This window comes from Syngnathus acus, chromosome 11, assembly GCF_901709675.1.
Source record: "Syngnathus acus chromosome 11, fSynAcu1.2, whole genome shotgun sequence".
Classification (NCBI taxonomy): domain Eukaryota; kingdom Metazoa; phylum Chordata; class Actinopteri; order Syngnathiformes; family Syngnathidae; genus Syngnathus; species Syngnathus acus.
The window spans coordinates 8,404,039-8,420,104 of NC_051096.1; the positions used below are offsets into that span (position 1 = coordinate 8,404,039).

The window sequence follows — 16,066 nt, forward strand, 5'->3', positions numbered from 1 at the left end:
GGGAGGCAGTGCATAGTGCATGCATAAGGAGGCCTCGGAGTAATATCGCCTGTCAGCATTTGCCAGCTCGGCTTAAATGTACCGAAAAAAAGGAAACATTGAAATTTCCAACCATATTTCTTGGGTGCTAAAAACATCAGCTGAACAAAAATTCATTCGAGTGTGTATGGCAAAAGTATCGGGCCACTTGAATTGTGCATGTGTAAAGTCAGGCAACGTCTTGCATCCATTTTGTGAAAGAAAGGCCGGATTGGAGCACAACACTTTCATGGAAGCAACGCATCCGTTTAGTGTCCTTTTGAGTGATCAATCACATTTCTCGACTTGGCAGTCTGATGGATGAGCTGAGTGAGGCTTGTTGAATGCCAAGAGAACATTACCTGCCTGTCCACATTGTGCCAACTTCAAGTTGGAATGCTTCGCTTGGCCACAGCCGCCCGCTCATTCATTCCTTCACACATTTGAGACTATTCAATGTTGGGAAAGCCAATTTTCATCGTTATCATTTACCGACCACCTACGAGAGCCAATTTCATGGAAAATGGGATCGTATCAAAAAGGCAAGTGTGTCATTTATCTGGGGCCCGACACTTTTGTCTTCTAGAATAAGTAGACACTGAATGGTTACAAGCGTGGTGATGATTCCCTTCCAACATCTACTGTTCATGCCTATTCACTTTACTGCAATTGTCCCCATTTATTGAGCAGGTTGCTGTCCAATCATCTCCTTCATTGAGGGGGAACATATGTATATACAGTAACTGTCATGCAGCCAACATGAGGAATGTCCTTGATTGTGACAAGAATGGGATCTGCTCAAAGCTATTGTGCACAACATTGTATTCTTATTCATTTGGCGCTAGAATCCCTCCAAAAATGTTTGGTGGTCAAATAAAGCATACTGCTTTGATCTTTTTGATCTCAACATTGAGCTGGCAACAACCATTTCAAAAGCAATATTGGAATCATTTGTAAAAGATTGGAAAGAAGAATGCTTGGTTCTACACCTGAGGAAGTCATGAAAATGGCCTTGATTGTCTGCCTCAACTTGGTCCGACATGAGAATCATCATGCTCATTTAAACTACCTTTACTTACTACAACAACAAAAAAACCAAACAGAAAACAATCGGAATTGTTCACACAATTCTGAGGACAACAGATGAACCATTACACTGCGTAATATCGCTTTTTTCTTTTTCTTCAATCAGCAATGGCATTAAACACATTTCTAAGATTCAAAACAAATGGCGTTTTCACCCAAAATTGATTTTAGTAATCATTTAGAGCAATGGATTCAATTGGCAGACTTTTTTTTTTCTTTTTTACTGTCCGTGTAAACAGATTGGCAATAGACATGCCGCAGCTGTTCAACTGGAAATTTCAGAGAGGACTACTAATGATGGTGTAAAGCGTCCACTTTGGGTGTCCAGAACGTAGCGCTTAACAGATCGCCCCATGACGATGCTTTAAGAGCTGATCTGTCTGGGTTTGCTGGCAGGAAGAACAAGAGAAAGGTGCAAACAGATAGATCAGCTCCAAACGCAAGATCAAAACAAAACGTGTGTTACGCACGCACGCACGCACGCACAACAAGAGGAAAAAAGCTGCAGACGCAGCGGGATGATGACTGACTGAGGTAGAGTGAGGAAAACACATGGCTGAGGGCAACATTTTCAAATAAAAGCCAACCACAGCATGGTCAGAGCCATGGCAAGCAGGCCCGACAGGAAGAAGGACATCCGAGAGTGCCTATAGTGCGTGTGGAGCCTGGACGGGCTGACCTCACCGGAGCTGTCCAAGCGTCTGGCCTCATCTGGCACCCTGACAGCCACCTCCAAAGTCTCACCACAGGCTTGCTCATCTTCCTCCTCCTCCTCCTCGTCCTCGTCTACCCAATGTACCTCACTGTCCTCGTCGTCCAGCAGACAAGCGTGCCTGAACAGAGGCGATTCCCCCGGCGTCGGGGACAAGCTACATGCTCTTACCTTTGGTCCAAACGGCGACTGCCGACCAGGAGAGACAAATAACAATGAACACACGTGTGTGGAAAAGGAAGGCTCAGCTCACAGGAACACAAAGCAAGTGGACAAGAAAAGAAAATGAAAGTGATGGCACAAGTGCTTTCTCTACAATTGATTGTTCCACTTCATGGGACATCATGAAATCATGTTTTGCGTACAACGGGAATTTGTCCAATCATGCCCTTTACTCTATTAGAGTGATTCATCTCCAACAAATAAATGCCTCTCACTCCTCAAATAAATTCCCTTCAGAAGAAAAAAACAATCATTCGGCGGTGAAATAATGAGACGGTCATGCTGCCAAAAGAGGGGAAAGAAGGACAGGAGGGAAAGTAAGATTCAAGTAGGCAGCCAAAGTCCTTCTAATGTTTAAGGTTAGTTCAGCCCCAATGCAGGACTGCTCAACTTGAAAATGAACTCGTCAAATTACTTCCTATAGCTCCTGAGCTGCAGCAAAATTGAACGGAATGTGGTGGTGAGCTTTTGTATTCTTCATATATATATATGTATATAAAAAAAAAAACATCACTGGGGATTTGTAGCCAGTCATGCAGTGGCCAAGATTGCTCATTTCCATCCTACGTGTCATCATAATTCCCAAGGTTCTGCAGTAATAGCAAACTGATCACAGTTTTGCCTCAAGCAATAGTCCCATTACAACACCATTTGGAGTGGAGACAGAAATAGAGACATAAAAAGACAATGAGGGGAATGGTCGGAGAATGAGACACACACAAAGTTCTTAGGGCTTTTTTTCCCCATTGGTCCTTTTGTCCTTCCAACTCCAGCCGGGCTCAAAACATGCGAAGAAATCATCTCAGCATCTCATGCGGCTCATTGCTCGATGAAGCAAGATGACACGCGGTGCAGCAGCCATTGGAAGAGCAAAGCTAGCTAGCTATTGCAAGCTTGCTTCAAACTGTCATCTCTTCTCCAAATCCATTTGTCATCTTTTCTTGGCTGCCTTTGCACACATTCCGACTCCTGCGGCTAAAAGCCCACTGAAGTCTTTGGTGTTGCAGCCAAGCGCAGATGTTACAGATGGGATGTCATTGTGGCCTGCCTGCTTTTGTGCTTTTGCCATGCTGGGGTTGGCTGTGTTGACCTTTTGAAATGCAATGCACCTTTTTCCTCACATGCGCCACAAGGCTACTTTGTATGGAGCCGCTGTGGCACAACTGCACGCACGCACGCATCCAAAAAGAACCTCACAAGACTAGCCCCCCCCCCCCCCTTATGCCTGCTATTACTCATGCAGAAGCAAAAATAAAATGACACAAGCCAACAGCGCCGTCAAGTGGATCATCCGTGTACCTGCCAAATCATTCGGGAATGAACAACGCGCGCGCACACACAGCCTTTGGATTGTTTGCAAAGCCCTCAACCTTAACATGCCTACATGCAAAGGCGTAAACAACATTTCAAAAACAAATTGGACTCGCAGCATCAGCGATACAATCATGTCAAATCATACGTCCCTACAGCTTGTGAAAAAAGAACTCAAGTTAAAAGTTAAAGTCCCAATGATGGTCGTCACACACACATCTGGGTGGGGTGAAATTTGTCCTCTGCATTGAACCCATCCATCCCCGTGTGATTTGGATCCATCCCCTGGGGGAGCAGCGAGCAGCAGCAGCGGTGCCGCCGCCGCGCTCGGGAATCATTTGGTAATCTAACCCCCCCGATTCCAACCCTTCATGCTGAGTGCCAAGCAGGGAGGCAATGGCTCCCATTTTTATAGTCTTTGGTATGAACCCACAACCTTCCAGTCTCAGCCTGACACTCGACCGCTAGGCCACTGAGCTGGAACTACGCCTCATTTAAGACGTTACTTGTTAACCGGACTTTGAAAGGTAAAAAACGACAGCGACAGTATTGAATTCACACTCGAAGCATCTTCCGAATGATTTGCTCAGCTCTTCAAAGGTGGCTGATTAGCTTCATCTCGATCATACGACAGCAGCATTGCGTACGGAAAGGAAGAAAAATGATGCGTTCTTATCCACCGGCAGGCAGGCGGGCAGGCAGGCAGGCAGGCAGGCAGACTCACTCACCGCAGGTTGCAGCTGGCCGTTGATGCTCGCTGTGCGGAAAGGCGAGTTGCTGGAAAGACGCTTGTCCCATTCACTGGGTCGAGGCTCTGGTACAGACTCCATGAAACTTCTCTTCAGCTCGCTGATACTCGTGTGGTGACGCATGATCTCCGTCTGGGTCTTATCCACGTCCTTGAAAAAGCAAGGCGTCGTGTTAGGAGAGGAAATGGAAAGGCCAGAAATACAACAATGAACATCTTGACAATGACACAGGCAAATGATACGCAATATGGGGATGGAAAAACAAAAAGCAATCAACCAGTGAGCAATGGAGACGGAACATTGTCGCACGGTGACACTCTTCCATCCAAACAAGACATGAAAGTGACAATGTCAAAGAGAAATCAAATCAAGCTACTTGCATCAGAGTCAGAGAGGAAAATGGTGCATGCCAAGCCTTTAGGGTTAAGCTAATTGCACACACACAAGAGAAAAAAAGGTCGACACAAATATGAAGCAGGCAGACGACATTCAAAACAGAAGTGAACGCCATACAAACCTCCAACATTAAATTGCTATGTCTGATATAAATAGTTTCACCCTCAAGTTTCTTAGCTCGTTTCTGCAGAAAACACAAAACATCATTTTGGAATCATTCACGAGATCGCACCACCAAAATCATCAAGCGGGAACATGATGACAATGACACATTGGCAAAGAGCTCGCAATGCTCACAACAGCAGCATTTGCATGCAAAGCCTGCAGCAGTGCATCATCATCAACCGGGCGGGGCTAGTCTTCAGTTGATTTCAAAATGTAAGACTCACCGTTTGTCCAAATTGAGCACAACCAATTTGTAGAACGTGATGGAAGCGGAAATCATGGCTTATTATGTCAAATCGTGACAATGGTGGTGGCAAAATTCAGCATTTCACAGACAAAAACAACAACTGCAGCCAGTGGAAATCAGACATGGACATGATGTCAAAAATAGTAGGCAGCCCAAAGAGTCAAGAAAGAAAATAGGTGCAAGTGTCGCTCGCAAGCAGGAAGAAAGTGACTTGGCAGACGCATGCTAACCTTCCTCACTCGCATCATTTCCGTCTTTGTTTTGTCCTGAGGAGAGTGCTGCTCTCCCAGGAGAAAAAAGAAAAGTCATGTTTGGATGACGCTTCTGTGGTTGAAATCATTCGCCTGCCGTGGCAAAACAAACCTGGCTCTTTTTCTCTCGTTGGCCATTGGCAGCGGTCACGGAGGGGGAACGTCTCCGTTCTCTCCCGGCCAATGGCTGCGAGTACACACACAGCTCGCTCGCACATGATCACAATGGAGTCCATTGTGCAAAAGCCCATTTCTTTGGACACACAAGTCCTTGGAAGCTAAGTGTATGTTTTACTGGATGTTGGAGCCCCTCCCATAAAAGAAATAAGATTGCGCTGAGTATGCTCAATACCTTCATTTCCGGAGTGGACTCCGGTCTGGGGCTCTGGCTTTTGCTGGATCGGCTTTTCCCACCGTGGCCCTTCAGCTCGGCTTTCCTGTCTGCCGAGCGCTGGAACTTGGGCGTGCGCTGGGCCAGGTGAAGGGTGTGCAGCAGAGGCGACGGCGTGTTCTCCCCGGGAGACAGCGGCGACATGATGGGGGCGCTGACCGGACGGCTGGATTTGTTGCCCGGGGTGGACGCCATAGCTTGAGCGAACACACACGCAACAAAAAAAGAAAATACCATTTTTGCAATTACAGCGGGTCACAGATAGACAACTTGATAGCCAAACACAACAAATCAATCAATCAATCAATCAATCAACAAATAAATGAATTAACCGGCTACCTCCATCCATACTGCGGGAGTTCCTCTTACTCGACGTGCGCTGGAAAGCCGGAGCCGGTCTGTCAATGAGCGAGCTGGCCTGTTTGGTTTGAGCCTGAGTTCGACCGCTGTAGCGAAATTTGGAGCCCAGAGCCAGAAACGTTTTGGGAGTTGCGACCATCTCCGTGGAGATCAGCCTGCGCGCACGCAAAGCTGGATTATTGAATGACATCATCGTGATGTCGAAACATCTCGCTAGCATACCTGAAGAATGTGTGATGCTCTACGCACACTTTCCACAGTTTCTTGGCTGCTTTGTAGTTTGGAAGTTTGAAGCCGATAGCGCTCTCATAATGTTCTACCTGGTAGAGAAGATATCTGACGATAAGCTGAAGATACCATTTGCGCAAGCGGCCGAATGACGAACGACGGTGTACCTCGGATGGACGTATTTTGATGAAGAAGCTGCTGCGCTTGTATGAGACCTTCAGGACTTTGGGCCAGGGAAAACGGTTGATCCTCAGTTTGTCTTTATAAACCATCAGACCATTGGAGCAAACTCCCAGCATGATGTCAACACCATCCAGATCCTGACACAAACAATGAGGAATGGCTTCGAATTTGCATCGTTGAGGAAGTATCAAATTAGGATCATATTTGGTTGAACATGCTAGTTTTGATGACTATCAACGTATGCTAAATGTATTCATTAAATCATAAACAGAAGTTTGAGTGGCTTGAATAGGATTGTCTTGTACTGTTTGCTAAGAGCCACAAGGGGGCAGCACGTTCATGTAAAAGGCACCATGTCAGAACGAAATGCCCGGCCGGGCTGATGCAAACAGATTGACCTGATTTCTGCTCTAAGATCTGACAAGTCACATGTCTTCCTTTTTGTGGCAAACATGTCTTTTCTCTCCTATGCGTGCCATTTGTTGATCTGGACACAGCTCCATATCCAGCATCATACGCTCTCAGACCGTGGAGATGGCAGTTTGAAAGAATGACCATTGGTTTGTGTTCACCTTGGCAGGGTGGAGGTCAACTCCATACATTGACAGCTTCTTTGCGTTCTCCAGGAACATCATGTCAGCTTGAGCTGGACTTATTGACCTGCAAGACCGAGGCAAAGTCAAAATGACTCTTAATCAAGTCAAGGTGGCACTTTGGACCACTTGAAAATGCCATTTCAGCCAATGACTCCAGTTTATATAGGAGCACTTCCAGACGGAGCCAATGTTCTTACCGGTAAGTGCGGTGTAGCTCCATCATCTTGTCCTCAAGCTCCTTGGTCTGCCCCTTAACCATCTTCATCTCCTTAGCGTAATCAGCGGCGTGCACCTCGGGGTCATACTCGCCCAGCTCTGACTGCAGAGCGTAGGAGCCCAGCAAGGCCAGGGTGACAAAAGAGCATGGCAGACGCCCTTGCAGGATGTCCTTGCGCAGTTGCAGGCACAGGTAATACCTGGAAAATGACAGGTGGGGAAATTACGCCAAAAAGGTCAAATGTTGTCAAGGAATGATCGGATCCTCTTTTGTTTCACAGGGAAAAATGTTACAATACCTTGTGATGTCCTCCGACAATTGGGCTGGATCCGGAGGGTAGAATTTCACATTGAACGTGAAATCATAGTTGGCCCCTTAAAAAAGGGATGACAAATTATAGGATGAGGGGAGGGAGGCCCGGTTGTGGCCCGTACGGAGCTTACCTTGCACCTGCCTGCGGATCTCCTTGGCCAGATCCATCAACGTCTGCAAAAATAAACGAGGCACGTCAACATCTAGCTTAGGTCCCCGACCGGCTGAGTGCCACAAGTTCATCCGCTTCCCGGTGACATGAACATACATATTCGGCGCCAGCAAACGAGTGACACTTTGACAACGGCTCACCTTCACCTTGGGCGTCTCCCAGATGACCAGCCCGTAATAGTCTCTCTCCAGCAGATTGAGGTGATCGCATACTTTTGTGAACAGCTCCTGGCCTTTGGCATGTTTCTGACACACAGCAAAAAGAAAGACCGTAGTTCAGTGCAAGTGCTCACCTGATAGATCATGTACCCGCCACTTCTTTCATGACGGTCGGTGCATGGGGCTCAGGGGAACAAAGGACCACTAACAGCTTTTAGCAGGTGCTTAGCAAACCAGAGCTGTTTCCTTCTAAAAATAGCACACATCACGTCCCATACGGGCGGGCCTTGTCGTCTCTGCCTTTCTATCAACTCGATTCGAAACGATTGAGGATGGAGTCGTAAAGTGGTCCTTGTTGTTCCGGGCCCTTCACCCATGAAAAGATGACAAAAGAATGCCCTTCGTGGTTCTTACATCCAGTTCACACTCGTAGAGAGTGTCGTCCAGCAGGGTGACTTTAACTTGCATGGTTTTGGGGCGACGTGGAGCTTTGGGAGTTTTGGATTCCTCCTCTTCTTCTTTCTCTTGGTTACGGCTGCCTTCAGAAGCGTCCTCCTTCTGCTCCTCGTCCTTCTCGTTATCCCCGTCTTTCTCCGGTGTAGCCGCCTCTGCTTTCTCCTTGTTGAGCGGTTTGTCTTTTCCAGCCTCCTCCTCCTCCTCACCTTCTTTCTTCTCTACTTGGGCAGCCTGAAGAAGATGATTCCATGAAAAAAACACACACAGTTTATTATTAGGGCTGATGAATCGGGGCAGGGTATCGACTAAAAAGGCGTGATGCGTCCTGACCTGGGCCTCAGCGCTGCTAAGCGAGTGCTGATCATGGGCCACCTCTCCCTCAATCTTCAGCTCAGGTTCAGGGTCAGCAATGGGGGCTTTTGCCTCTTCTTCCTCCTCCTCCTCCTCCTTCTCCCCTCCCTCGCTCTCACACTGCGAGCGTCTCTTCAGGAAGGAGGAGAAGAGGCGGGAGAGGCCTCGGCCGCCGGCAGAGTTGCGGTTGCGAGGCCGGAGGCGCTGGTCTTCGGGAGAGGCCGGCTTGGCGTCCCCGCCAGCCTCCTCTTGCTGCCTTGGCTTCTTCTGGTGACTCTCTGCTTCGTCTGTCGTCATGGTGACCGCTGTGACACACAATAATGACCATGAATATAATATACACCTGTTTTGCTCCATCTCGGGGCGGCCATTTTGTTGTCCACTCAATACCACGTGACGCTCGCTCAGGGCAAATGCAATTTGTTAATGAAGACAGTGATGGTAGAAAAAGCCAGAGGTGGGTCTTTGTTACGTGATAATGCTTTTCTCCAATGACGGTTGGTTAGATCGAAACAGGATCCATACAATCAATTGCAGGCAGCAAAAGTGTGTTATCTTTGTATTCCATCAGTCACTCTGATGACAGCAAAGGTGCTGCCGAGTTTTTGCTGCCACAGCCGCACAAGTGCTGACACGGCGGACACAATAGAGTGTGGGCTCCAACGCACCAGGTGGACCCAGAGAGAACAGATCAAAACAGCATGTTCTCATGGCTTGAGTGTTCAGTCAGCATGTGCAGCATGGCCGGCCAAACTGACTAAAGCTGACTGCGTGCACTTTTTAGTCCGGGGCAGCACTGCAGATTTTGTTTTTTCTCTGCCAAATCAATTTGCAATATGTGCTAAATGGCCATTCTGGATGTGGGTAGGAGGACATAAAAACACAATTGCAAAAAAAAAAAATAGAATTACATAATTTAATCATATTATTTCTATTGGTCAGCCTATTTTTTTTTTTTTAGGCTACCCCTAATAAAAAAATACTCGGACGGTCTCCTGTGGTGGTATGCTGTCATAAGGGAATCAAATTGTAATCAGTAGATCGCTCGAAATGTAGAATCAGAAAAAAGAGAAAGTCCAGATGTCAGGCTGAGCTTGTTTGAAGTCAAGACCTCGACTTGGCCAGCTGCTTTAAGAACATATGAGAAAATATCGAGCAAACTATTCGGCACAAGGCATAATTTGGACGATCCCAGGCTTCATGTTCAAATCACGTTAAAGTTTGTCCTGCAAATTAACATTCAGAAACATCATTGTTGAAATCAAAACAATTTTCATTTGAAGATGGTTTCAAAGTTTCAACTTCAAAATTAGTCTTCATATCCAAGAATGTTTGATATGATTTATTATTTTATTAGGAATGTATTTGTGAAAATGAAGTACATGGCAGCGTTGATGCCTGCCTGGCTGCCTGGCTGCCTGGCTGCCTGGCTGCCTGGCTGCATGCATGCATGCTAGCCTGAGTCAGAGCGCTGAACGTGAGCTTAAAAACAGAAAGCGGCTTTAGAATTAATCGGGCCCTGTGTGGGATTAAAGGACACTGCTCTGACGTGGAGTGCAGCCGTCCGTCCGTCCGTCCGTCCGTCCTTCCCACCACCCACACAAGCTATGGAGAAAATCCAGAAACTAGCCTGACCCACATGAAATCAAAGGCAGCAAACTATTTGTATATATCGGAATATTCCAGACTGGCAGCCCTACTAGGCACTTCATCAAAATTTTGTTGACATTTCAACTTCACATCATCATAAAAAAAAAACCACAACAATATGTAAGATTATTTTTCAAGCAGACAATTTCCTTTGATCAATTTGGGTGCAAAACTTGCCAATGTAGGTGTAGACTACAAAAGGCAGTGGAGAAATGGAGACATCACACTCCGTTTTGTTCACTCCAGTCACAACAAATGAATCACTGTCCCCGGAGTGTGAGATGAAACAAACATGAGGAAAGAGATAAATATAGAGTGAAACTAATTTTAGCTGAAAACAATTGCTTCAAAAGAATTGACCTGGCTGGCACACTGACTTGCTGTAAGGATAATAATCAACTATAGAGGTCTGTAATGTTCGTTGACAGACCTTGTCGATAACAGAAATTGCAACTGGTTCTAAAAAGACTTTTCAAATTTGTCATATTGGTGTGTTTTATTTGATCTTCTGGACATGTATGTTCATGAACTTTGCCGCCACCACCAGGGGGCAGGTGAGATGCTTTTTCTTTGCCGTCACATAATTCATTTCGAGTCGTTTCCATGGACAACAGTGACAATGTCTGTGAATGTGTCATTGTACAGTCAATTTACTGATGACACATCAATGATCATCATTCATTTTAAAATGGCAACACTCATCCCACAAACTGTCATGCGTTCATTAGACTGGGTGGTGTATTTCATCTTATGGCTAACCAACCACATACCGGCTGTATGTTTACTAACAATTAATGCATCACATATTTCATCAGACAAACTCTTAAATCAAACTCTGTCTTACTACCGCACTAAATGTGTATTTGAATGATTGAGACAATAAAGGAAACTTTTTCCAATATATTTAAGATGCTCAAATGACATATTGCCTTAAGGTGCAAACGTGAAGTGGATGGTTGACGAAGACAGGTGGAAGGAAGGAAGGAAGGAAGGAAGCCACAGGGGGAGAAAAGCGACACAAGACAATCAATTGGAATTAAAAAACACACTCACAGGCGCGCCCTGCTCCAATGCTGCTGTATATAGGCGTTTTTTGCTATTAGGGACCATATGTCTGCTCAGTAGCCTTCTAATTTTACACATCGAAAACACAATAAGGAATCATGCAATTGATTTTTTTAGGCGACCCACCATTGAATCACATCTGCTCATGTGCGCACTCGTAACAGCATTGACTAAGAGACGCGCACGGGTCAAAATGAGCCCAAAAAATAGCATCCAAATCAAACGCCAGATTTCACCGACATATGCAATGTTTAAAAACATACGCAAATAAAATAAAAGAGCTCGTTTTGCAGCGACAAACAATTCAAGGGGCGGTGGGTGCACCTGTCGTCTGCAAATGGCGCTGAATATGGGGGGGAAAAGATGTCAACAAATTGGCTGGCTTTAAGCTGTGGAAATTCACTCACCGGCTCAGCTCTGATCATCCAGCAAAAAATAACCACGTCGGTGTGTAAAAATCGGTTCTTGCAAATGATAGATCCCTTCTATTTGTACAATTAGCCAAGTAGTGATTCAAAAGCGTTCATCCAGCAGCTTGCAATGTGTTTAGGTGCGAGCGAGCGAGCGAGCGCGTCGCGTCGGTTAACAGTGCTCTGCCCTCGGCTTAGTCTTACAGGCACTAGAGCAGCCTAAGTCGCTGTGCAAAGATGGGCAACTTCAGCGCTGGAGGGAGGGAGGGAGGGGAAACCATTTTTCATCAGTGCGACTTGGAGAGTGAGTGGGGCTACATAAGACCACACACTTCCTAAAATTCCACTGTAAACGTGGACAAAATATGTGCAGAATATGAGCGTTTAATCGAATCTTCGATTTTTCTACTTTACCGGCTGCCAATGTCATGCACAGAGCCGACGAGTCTATTTCTGCATAATCGGGCATATTGCGCTTTCGGCCAGCACGATTTGGAGGCCAATGCAGGGTGCCACTATGATTGCTGGGAATAGACTTCATTCATTCCACTTTGACAACACAAACGATCAATTACACCCAATTCTACCTGTACGAAATTGACCAAAATACCAAAGAAAACTCCACCCATGTTAATATAAAAAAATACTCAATGTTCTAAAGGATGTAAGTTTGTATACGCATTCATTACAAATAGCACAGTGTCAAAAGGTAATGGTGATAAAAATGAAGAAACATCTTGTTTTCGTGTTCTTTGAATATTTTGTATACATGTTCCTCAAGCCAAATAACCTGTTGTGCAATGATCATCAAGCCTATAAGACAAGACCCGGGGTTACAATATGGTACTATTCGGGGGGGGGGGGGCTGCTATGTAATGAAGCAAGTGTATTTGCCAATGGTAGGAGCAAAGTGAAAAGCCTGCACCAATCGCCGTCCTTTGTCTTGCTGGGGGGGGTTTTTGTGTGTATTTTTTTTGGTGGAGCTTTATCATCTGTAACCAAGGATACTGATGATCCCCGACTCGTAAAAATCAATACATCCATTTTCCCTTGGGATTGCATGAGGGAAAAGGGAGAGCGCAACTAATTTAAATAAATTCATGAAAAAGAGGCTGCTTGCTGATTGGATTCCAGGGAGTCAATCTATTTATTATTTAACACTCTGTGTGAGGATCATAGCTATGATTGTGTTTGGACGGCATTGGTTATATAATGCAAGATGGTTGCCTAGTGAGAGCACGCTAAACATCATTCATGGTATCTCACTATACTGTACTCATGAGGTGCAAATAATAAATATAGTAATATTGACACATAGGTTAAAAAATGTTCCAAGTGATTTTCTTCATCATGGAGAATGATGTTGAAATCGGGTCATTTGTTGCATACATTTAATAACATGGCTCTATGCAGTGTACACGCAAGTACAAACACACACATTTTAATCCTCCTGGGATTTATTGTTAAGCATGCATGGGTCTCTTGAAAAGCAACCTATAAATCCATCCATCCATCCATCCATGTTCAATAGTGCTTATCCTACCTAAGTTAGTGGAACTCTATCCTAGCTGATCATACACAAGATGACCCTCGAATAATTAATGTATATATATATATATATATATATATATATATATATGATTCCACTGTAATTTCACATTTTAAAATACAGTCCAAATATTTGACATGATGGATTGAACACAGTCTAAATCCAGAAATACTGCATAAACAGGTCAAAACAGTTTGAGCTCGCTCAGCATTTTCATCCAAACTGAAGCCTAACAAACTAATCAGCTGCTCATTCAGCACAAAGGAGACGTATGGTATGGCAGGAGTGGCCGGCCTTCTTTGTATGTCTGCCTGTAATTGGCATATCTAAGCCACTTTTGTCTGGGGAGTGCTATTTTCAGAACAACACATCAGCAGATTGTACAGTCTGGCTTTCTTTCCACATTGAAACACTGCACCCCCATCCATCCATCCATCCATCCATCCATCCATCCATCCATCCATCCATCCATCCATCCATCCATCCATCCATCCATCCCATGCATCCATCCCATGCATCCCATCCCAGCACAGCACAAAAGGCCACCATTTGCCCTCAGCCTACCCCCGCTTGGCTATCATGGCAGGGTCCCCTCCCTCCCTCCCTCCCCTCCTCCCAGTGTCAGAAGCAGGTGCTGAGCCAGATTGTCTGCCGAGATGAAGTGACAGCAGCCCCCTGGGGGGAGGATGCCACTTACACATTAATGCTCAAGACCATGTTCAAGGGAGAATGCTACAATCATATGGAGAGTACAGTCTACATATTATTTTCAAATTCTACACAGCGAGGAAAAAAAATAATAATAAAGTTACCAGGCTCCAAAAATGATAAGTTTAGCCTATGATGCAAGCAAACCATTAAGCTATTATAATAACTCAAAATCTAACAGGAGTGATTAATATTTTCGATTAATCAAAAAGCCCATCATGGTAATGAAACATTTGGAATTATGTTGCGTAAAGTCAACCACTCCTATTTTGCAAGATCAGCTGAACCAGCATCAATGCATTCATGAGATACACTTGCAGAGCGATTTTTTTTTTTTCCCCCCCACAAGCTCCAAGTCAAGAACTGCCCAAACATATGAATCCGTGCTACACTATAGTGGCTAAACATGATGTCATATGATGATGACGATAATCCATTCTAAATTAGACCACCTGCTCAGTTATTTCATCCATATTGCGCTCTGCTACAACCTGCTGGACACATTTGGTACAGCATAAAAGTCTACTGCACTGCAACACGGCTTGCTCAAATCCTCCAACTAAAAGCGAGGCATGCAAAAAGCAAAAATAATGTGAATGCAATATTTGAAATATGAGCTTGCACTCTGTTAAAGGTATTAGAAAACAACAACTGTGCAGCGCGCTCCCAATCGACACAGTCAACTCAAGAATTGATTCTTCTCTTTCACTCACCAGTTCGCCAGAGGGAGAATTTTAGATGTCATCAGCAGCAGCAGCAGTCAGCAGTCAGCAGTCAGTGTTTCATAAAAGAAGATGAATAAACAAGGTTATCCGATTTGCTCAGCAAAGTATTTTGGCAACAATCAGTTTCCTCGCTATGAAACGTACACTTCAATCAATCGTGGAAGCATTTCGACACCAGTTTTGCATTGAGAAGTCCATGTTTTCCTTTTACGATGTCTGCAGTGCCTCCAGGTGGAGACTCTTCTCTGAGACGAGCAGAAATGCACCGTGGGAGTTTAGAGTTAAACGGACCGGGAAGTTCTGCAGGCCAAACTGTGTGGGCCTCAACAGCTCTCACAGAACATGACTTTAGATTTGACTAGGCATGGCGCAGCAGCAGCAGCAGCAGCAGCAGCAGCAGCATGCACGTAGCAGCCCTATAATACACCATTTGGCAGGATTGGACAACATAGCCAAACTTTTTACTTGGCTAACAGGAATACTGTAAAGGTTACCAACATTGTTGATTTATGTGCCTTATTGGCATAACATGAAATGATGTGAAGAAAAAAAGGATTTCGCGTTTGGTCGATCTTATGTTCCAAAATAAATTTCACTTCACCATGAACATTTAACATTAAGAAGCCCATAAATGCTGAATCATATTTTAGAGAGTGTATGGCTTTGACACATAAGTTCGGCTGCAAATGATTATGATTCACAATAACTGTCAGACCAAACTAAAATGTCATTTACAAAAAATGGTCGAGTTTATTTACCTGTATTCTTGTGCAGTTCTGCTGTTTTTCATCCACTCTGCAGGCTACATTGTCACCTCCACGCACGTCCACGCAGCCTAATTGCGCGTGGGAGTGGTCGGCTCAGCGCGGTTCGGACACCGCTGCGTCAAGCTAGCATGAACACCGGAAACACCTTCAAAATACACTGCAGCTCAGCTCTCGTAAAGTTTAGCTTCTGCAATCGGATGAGCACAATGTACGAGAGAGAGAGAGCGAGAGAGAGCGAGAGAGAGCGAGAGAGAGAGAGAGAGAGAAAGATACAAAGAGTAACCTGCACGATTGTGGTGGCAAGCAGCCTGGAAGACGAGGCGATCGCACTGCAGCAAAGCTAGCAGACAGCAGCAAAGCTAGCAGACAGCAGCAAAGCTAGCAGCAAAGCTAGCAGACAGCAGCAAAGCTAGCAGACAGCAGCACGATCCACCCCAACTCAATTCACAACGGTTGTTTTGATGCACCAAATCCCCCTTGTGGTCACAAAGGGAAGAGCGCGCGTAGCTGGGATGGCGGTACAAAGTAACGAAGTCGAAATAGTTTGTTGAACTGAACTCAAGTATTTTTCACTGAAACATTTTTCAAACATCTGAGCAACACTCCGCATA

The 16,066-nt window shown here is 45.2% G+C and overlaps 1 protein-coding gene across 15 annotated transcripts in view; it reads right to left on the reverse strand.

Moving 5' to 3' along the window:
- The window catches only part of epb41a (erythrocyte membrane protein band 4.1a), a 32,641-nt gene extending 17,843 nt beyond the window's left edge, over positions 1–14,798 (reverse strand). For 2 of the 15 annotated variants that reach the window (XM_037264374.1, XM_037264375.1), the window contains exons 1-17: positions 11,704–11,871; positions 8,561–8,886; positions 8,189–8,461; positions 7,757–7,861; positions 7,576–7,618; positions 7,431–7,506; positions 7,113–7,331; positions 6,892–6,979; positions 6,304–6,456; positions 6,131–6,228; positions 5,888–6,063; positions 5,511–5,745; positions 5,270–5,348; positions 5,137–5,184; positions 4,616–4,678; positions 4,078–4,248; positions 1,789–2,005 (exon numbers count right to left, since the gene is read on the reverse strand). In XM_037264374.1, coding sequence (XP_037120269.1) covers positions 1,789–2,005; positions 4,078–4,248; positions 4,616–4,678; positions 5,137–5,184; positions 5,270–5,348; positions 5,511–5,745; positions 5,888–6,063; positions 6,131–6,228; positions 6,304–6,456; positions 6,892–6,979; positions 7,113–7,331; positions 7,431–7,506; positions 7,576–7,618; positions 7,757–7,861; positions 8,189–8,461; positions 8,561–8,878 — 2,362 coding nt within the window. In that variant the 5' untranslated portion in view covers positions 8,879–8,886; positions 11,704–11,871. Of the gene's footprint in view, positions 1–1,315; positions 1,494–1,788; positions 2,006–4,077; positions 4,249–4,478; positions 4,527–4,615; positions 4,679–5,136; positions 5,185–5,269; positions 5,349–5,509; positions 5,746–5,887; positions 6,064–6,130; positions 6,229–6,303; positions 6,457–6,891; positions 6,980–7,112; positions 7,332–7,430; positions 7,507–7,575; positions 7,619–7,756; positions 7,862–8,188; positions 8,462–8,560; positions 8,887–11,284; positions 11,598–11,703; positions 11,872–14,676 lie in introns of those variants that run through there. The other 13 variants (XR_005099461.1, XM_037264368.1, XM_037264380.1 and 10 more) reach the window with 12 other exon arrangements.
- Between the last annotated feature and the right edge of the window lie 1,268 nt (positions 14,799–16,066).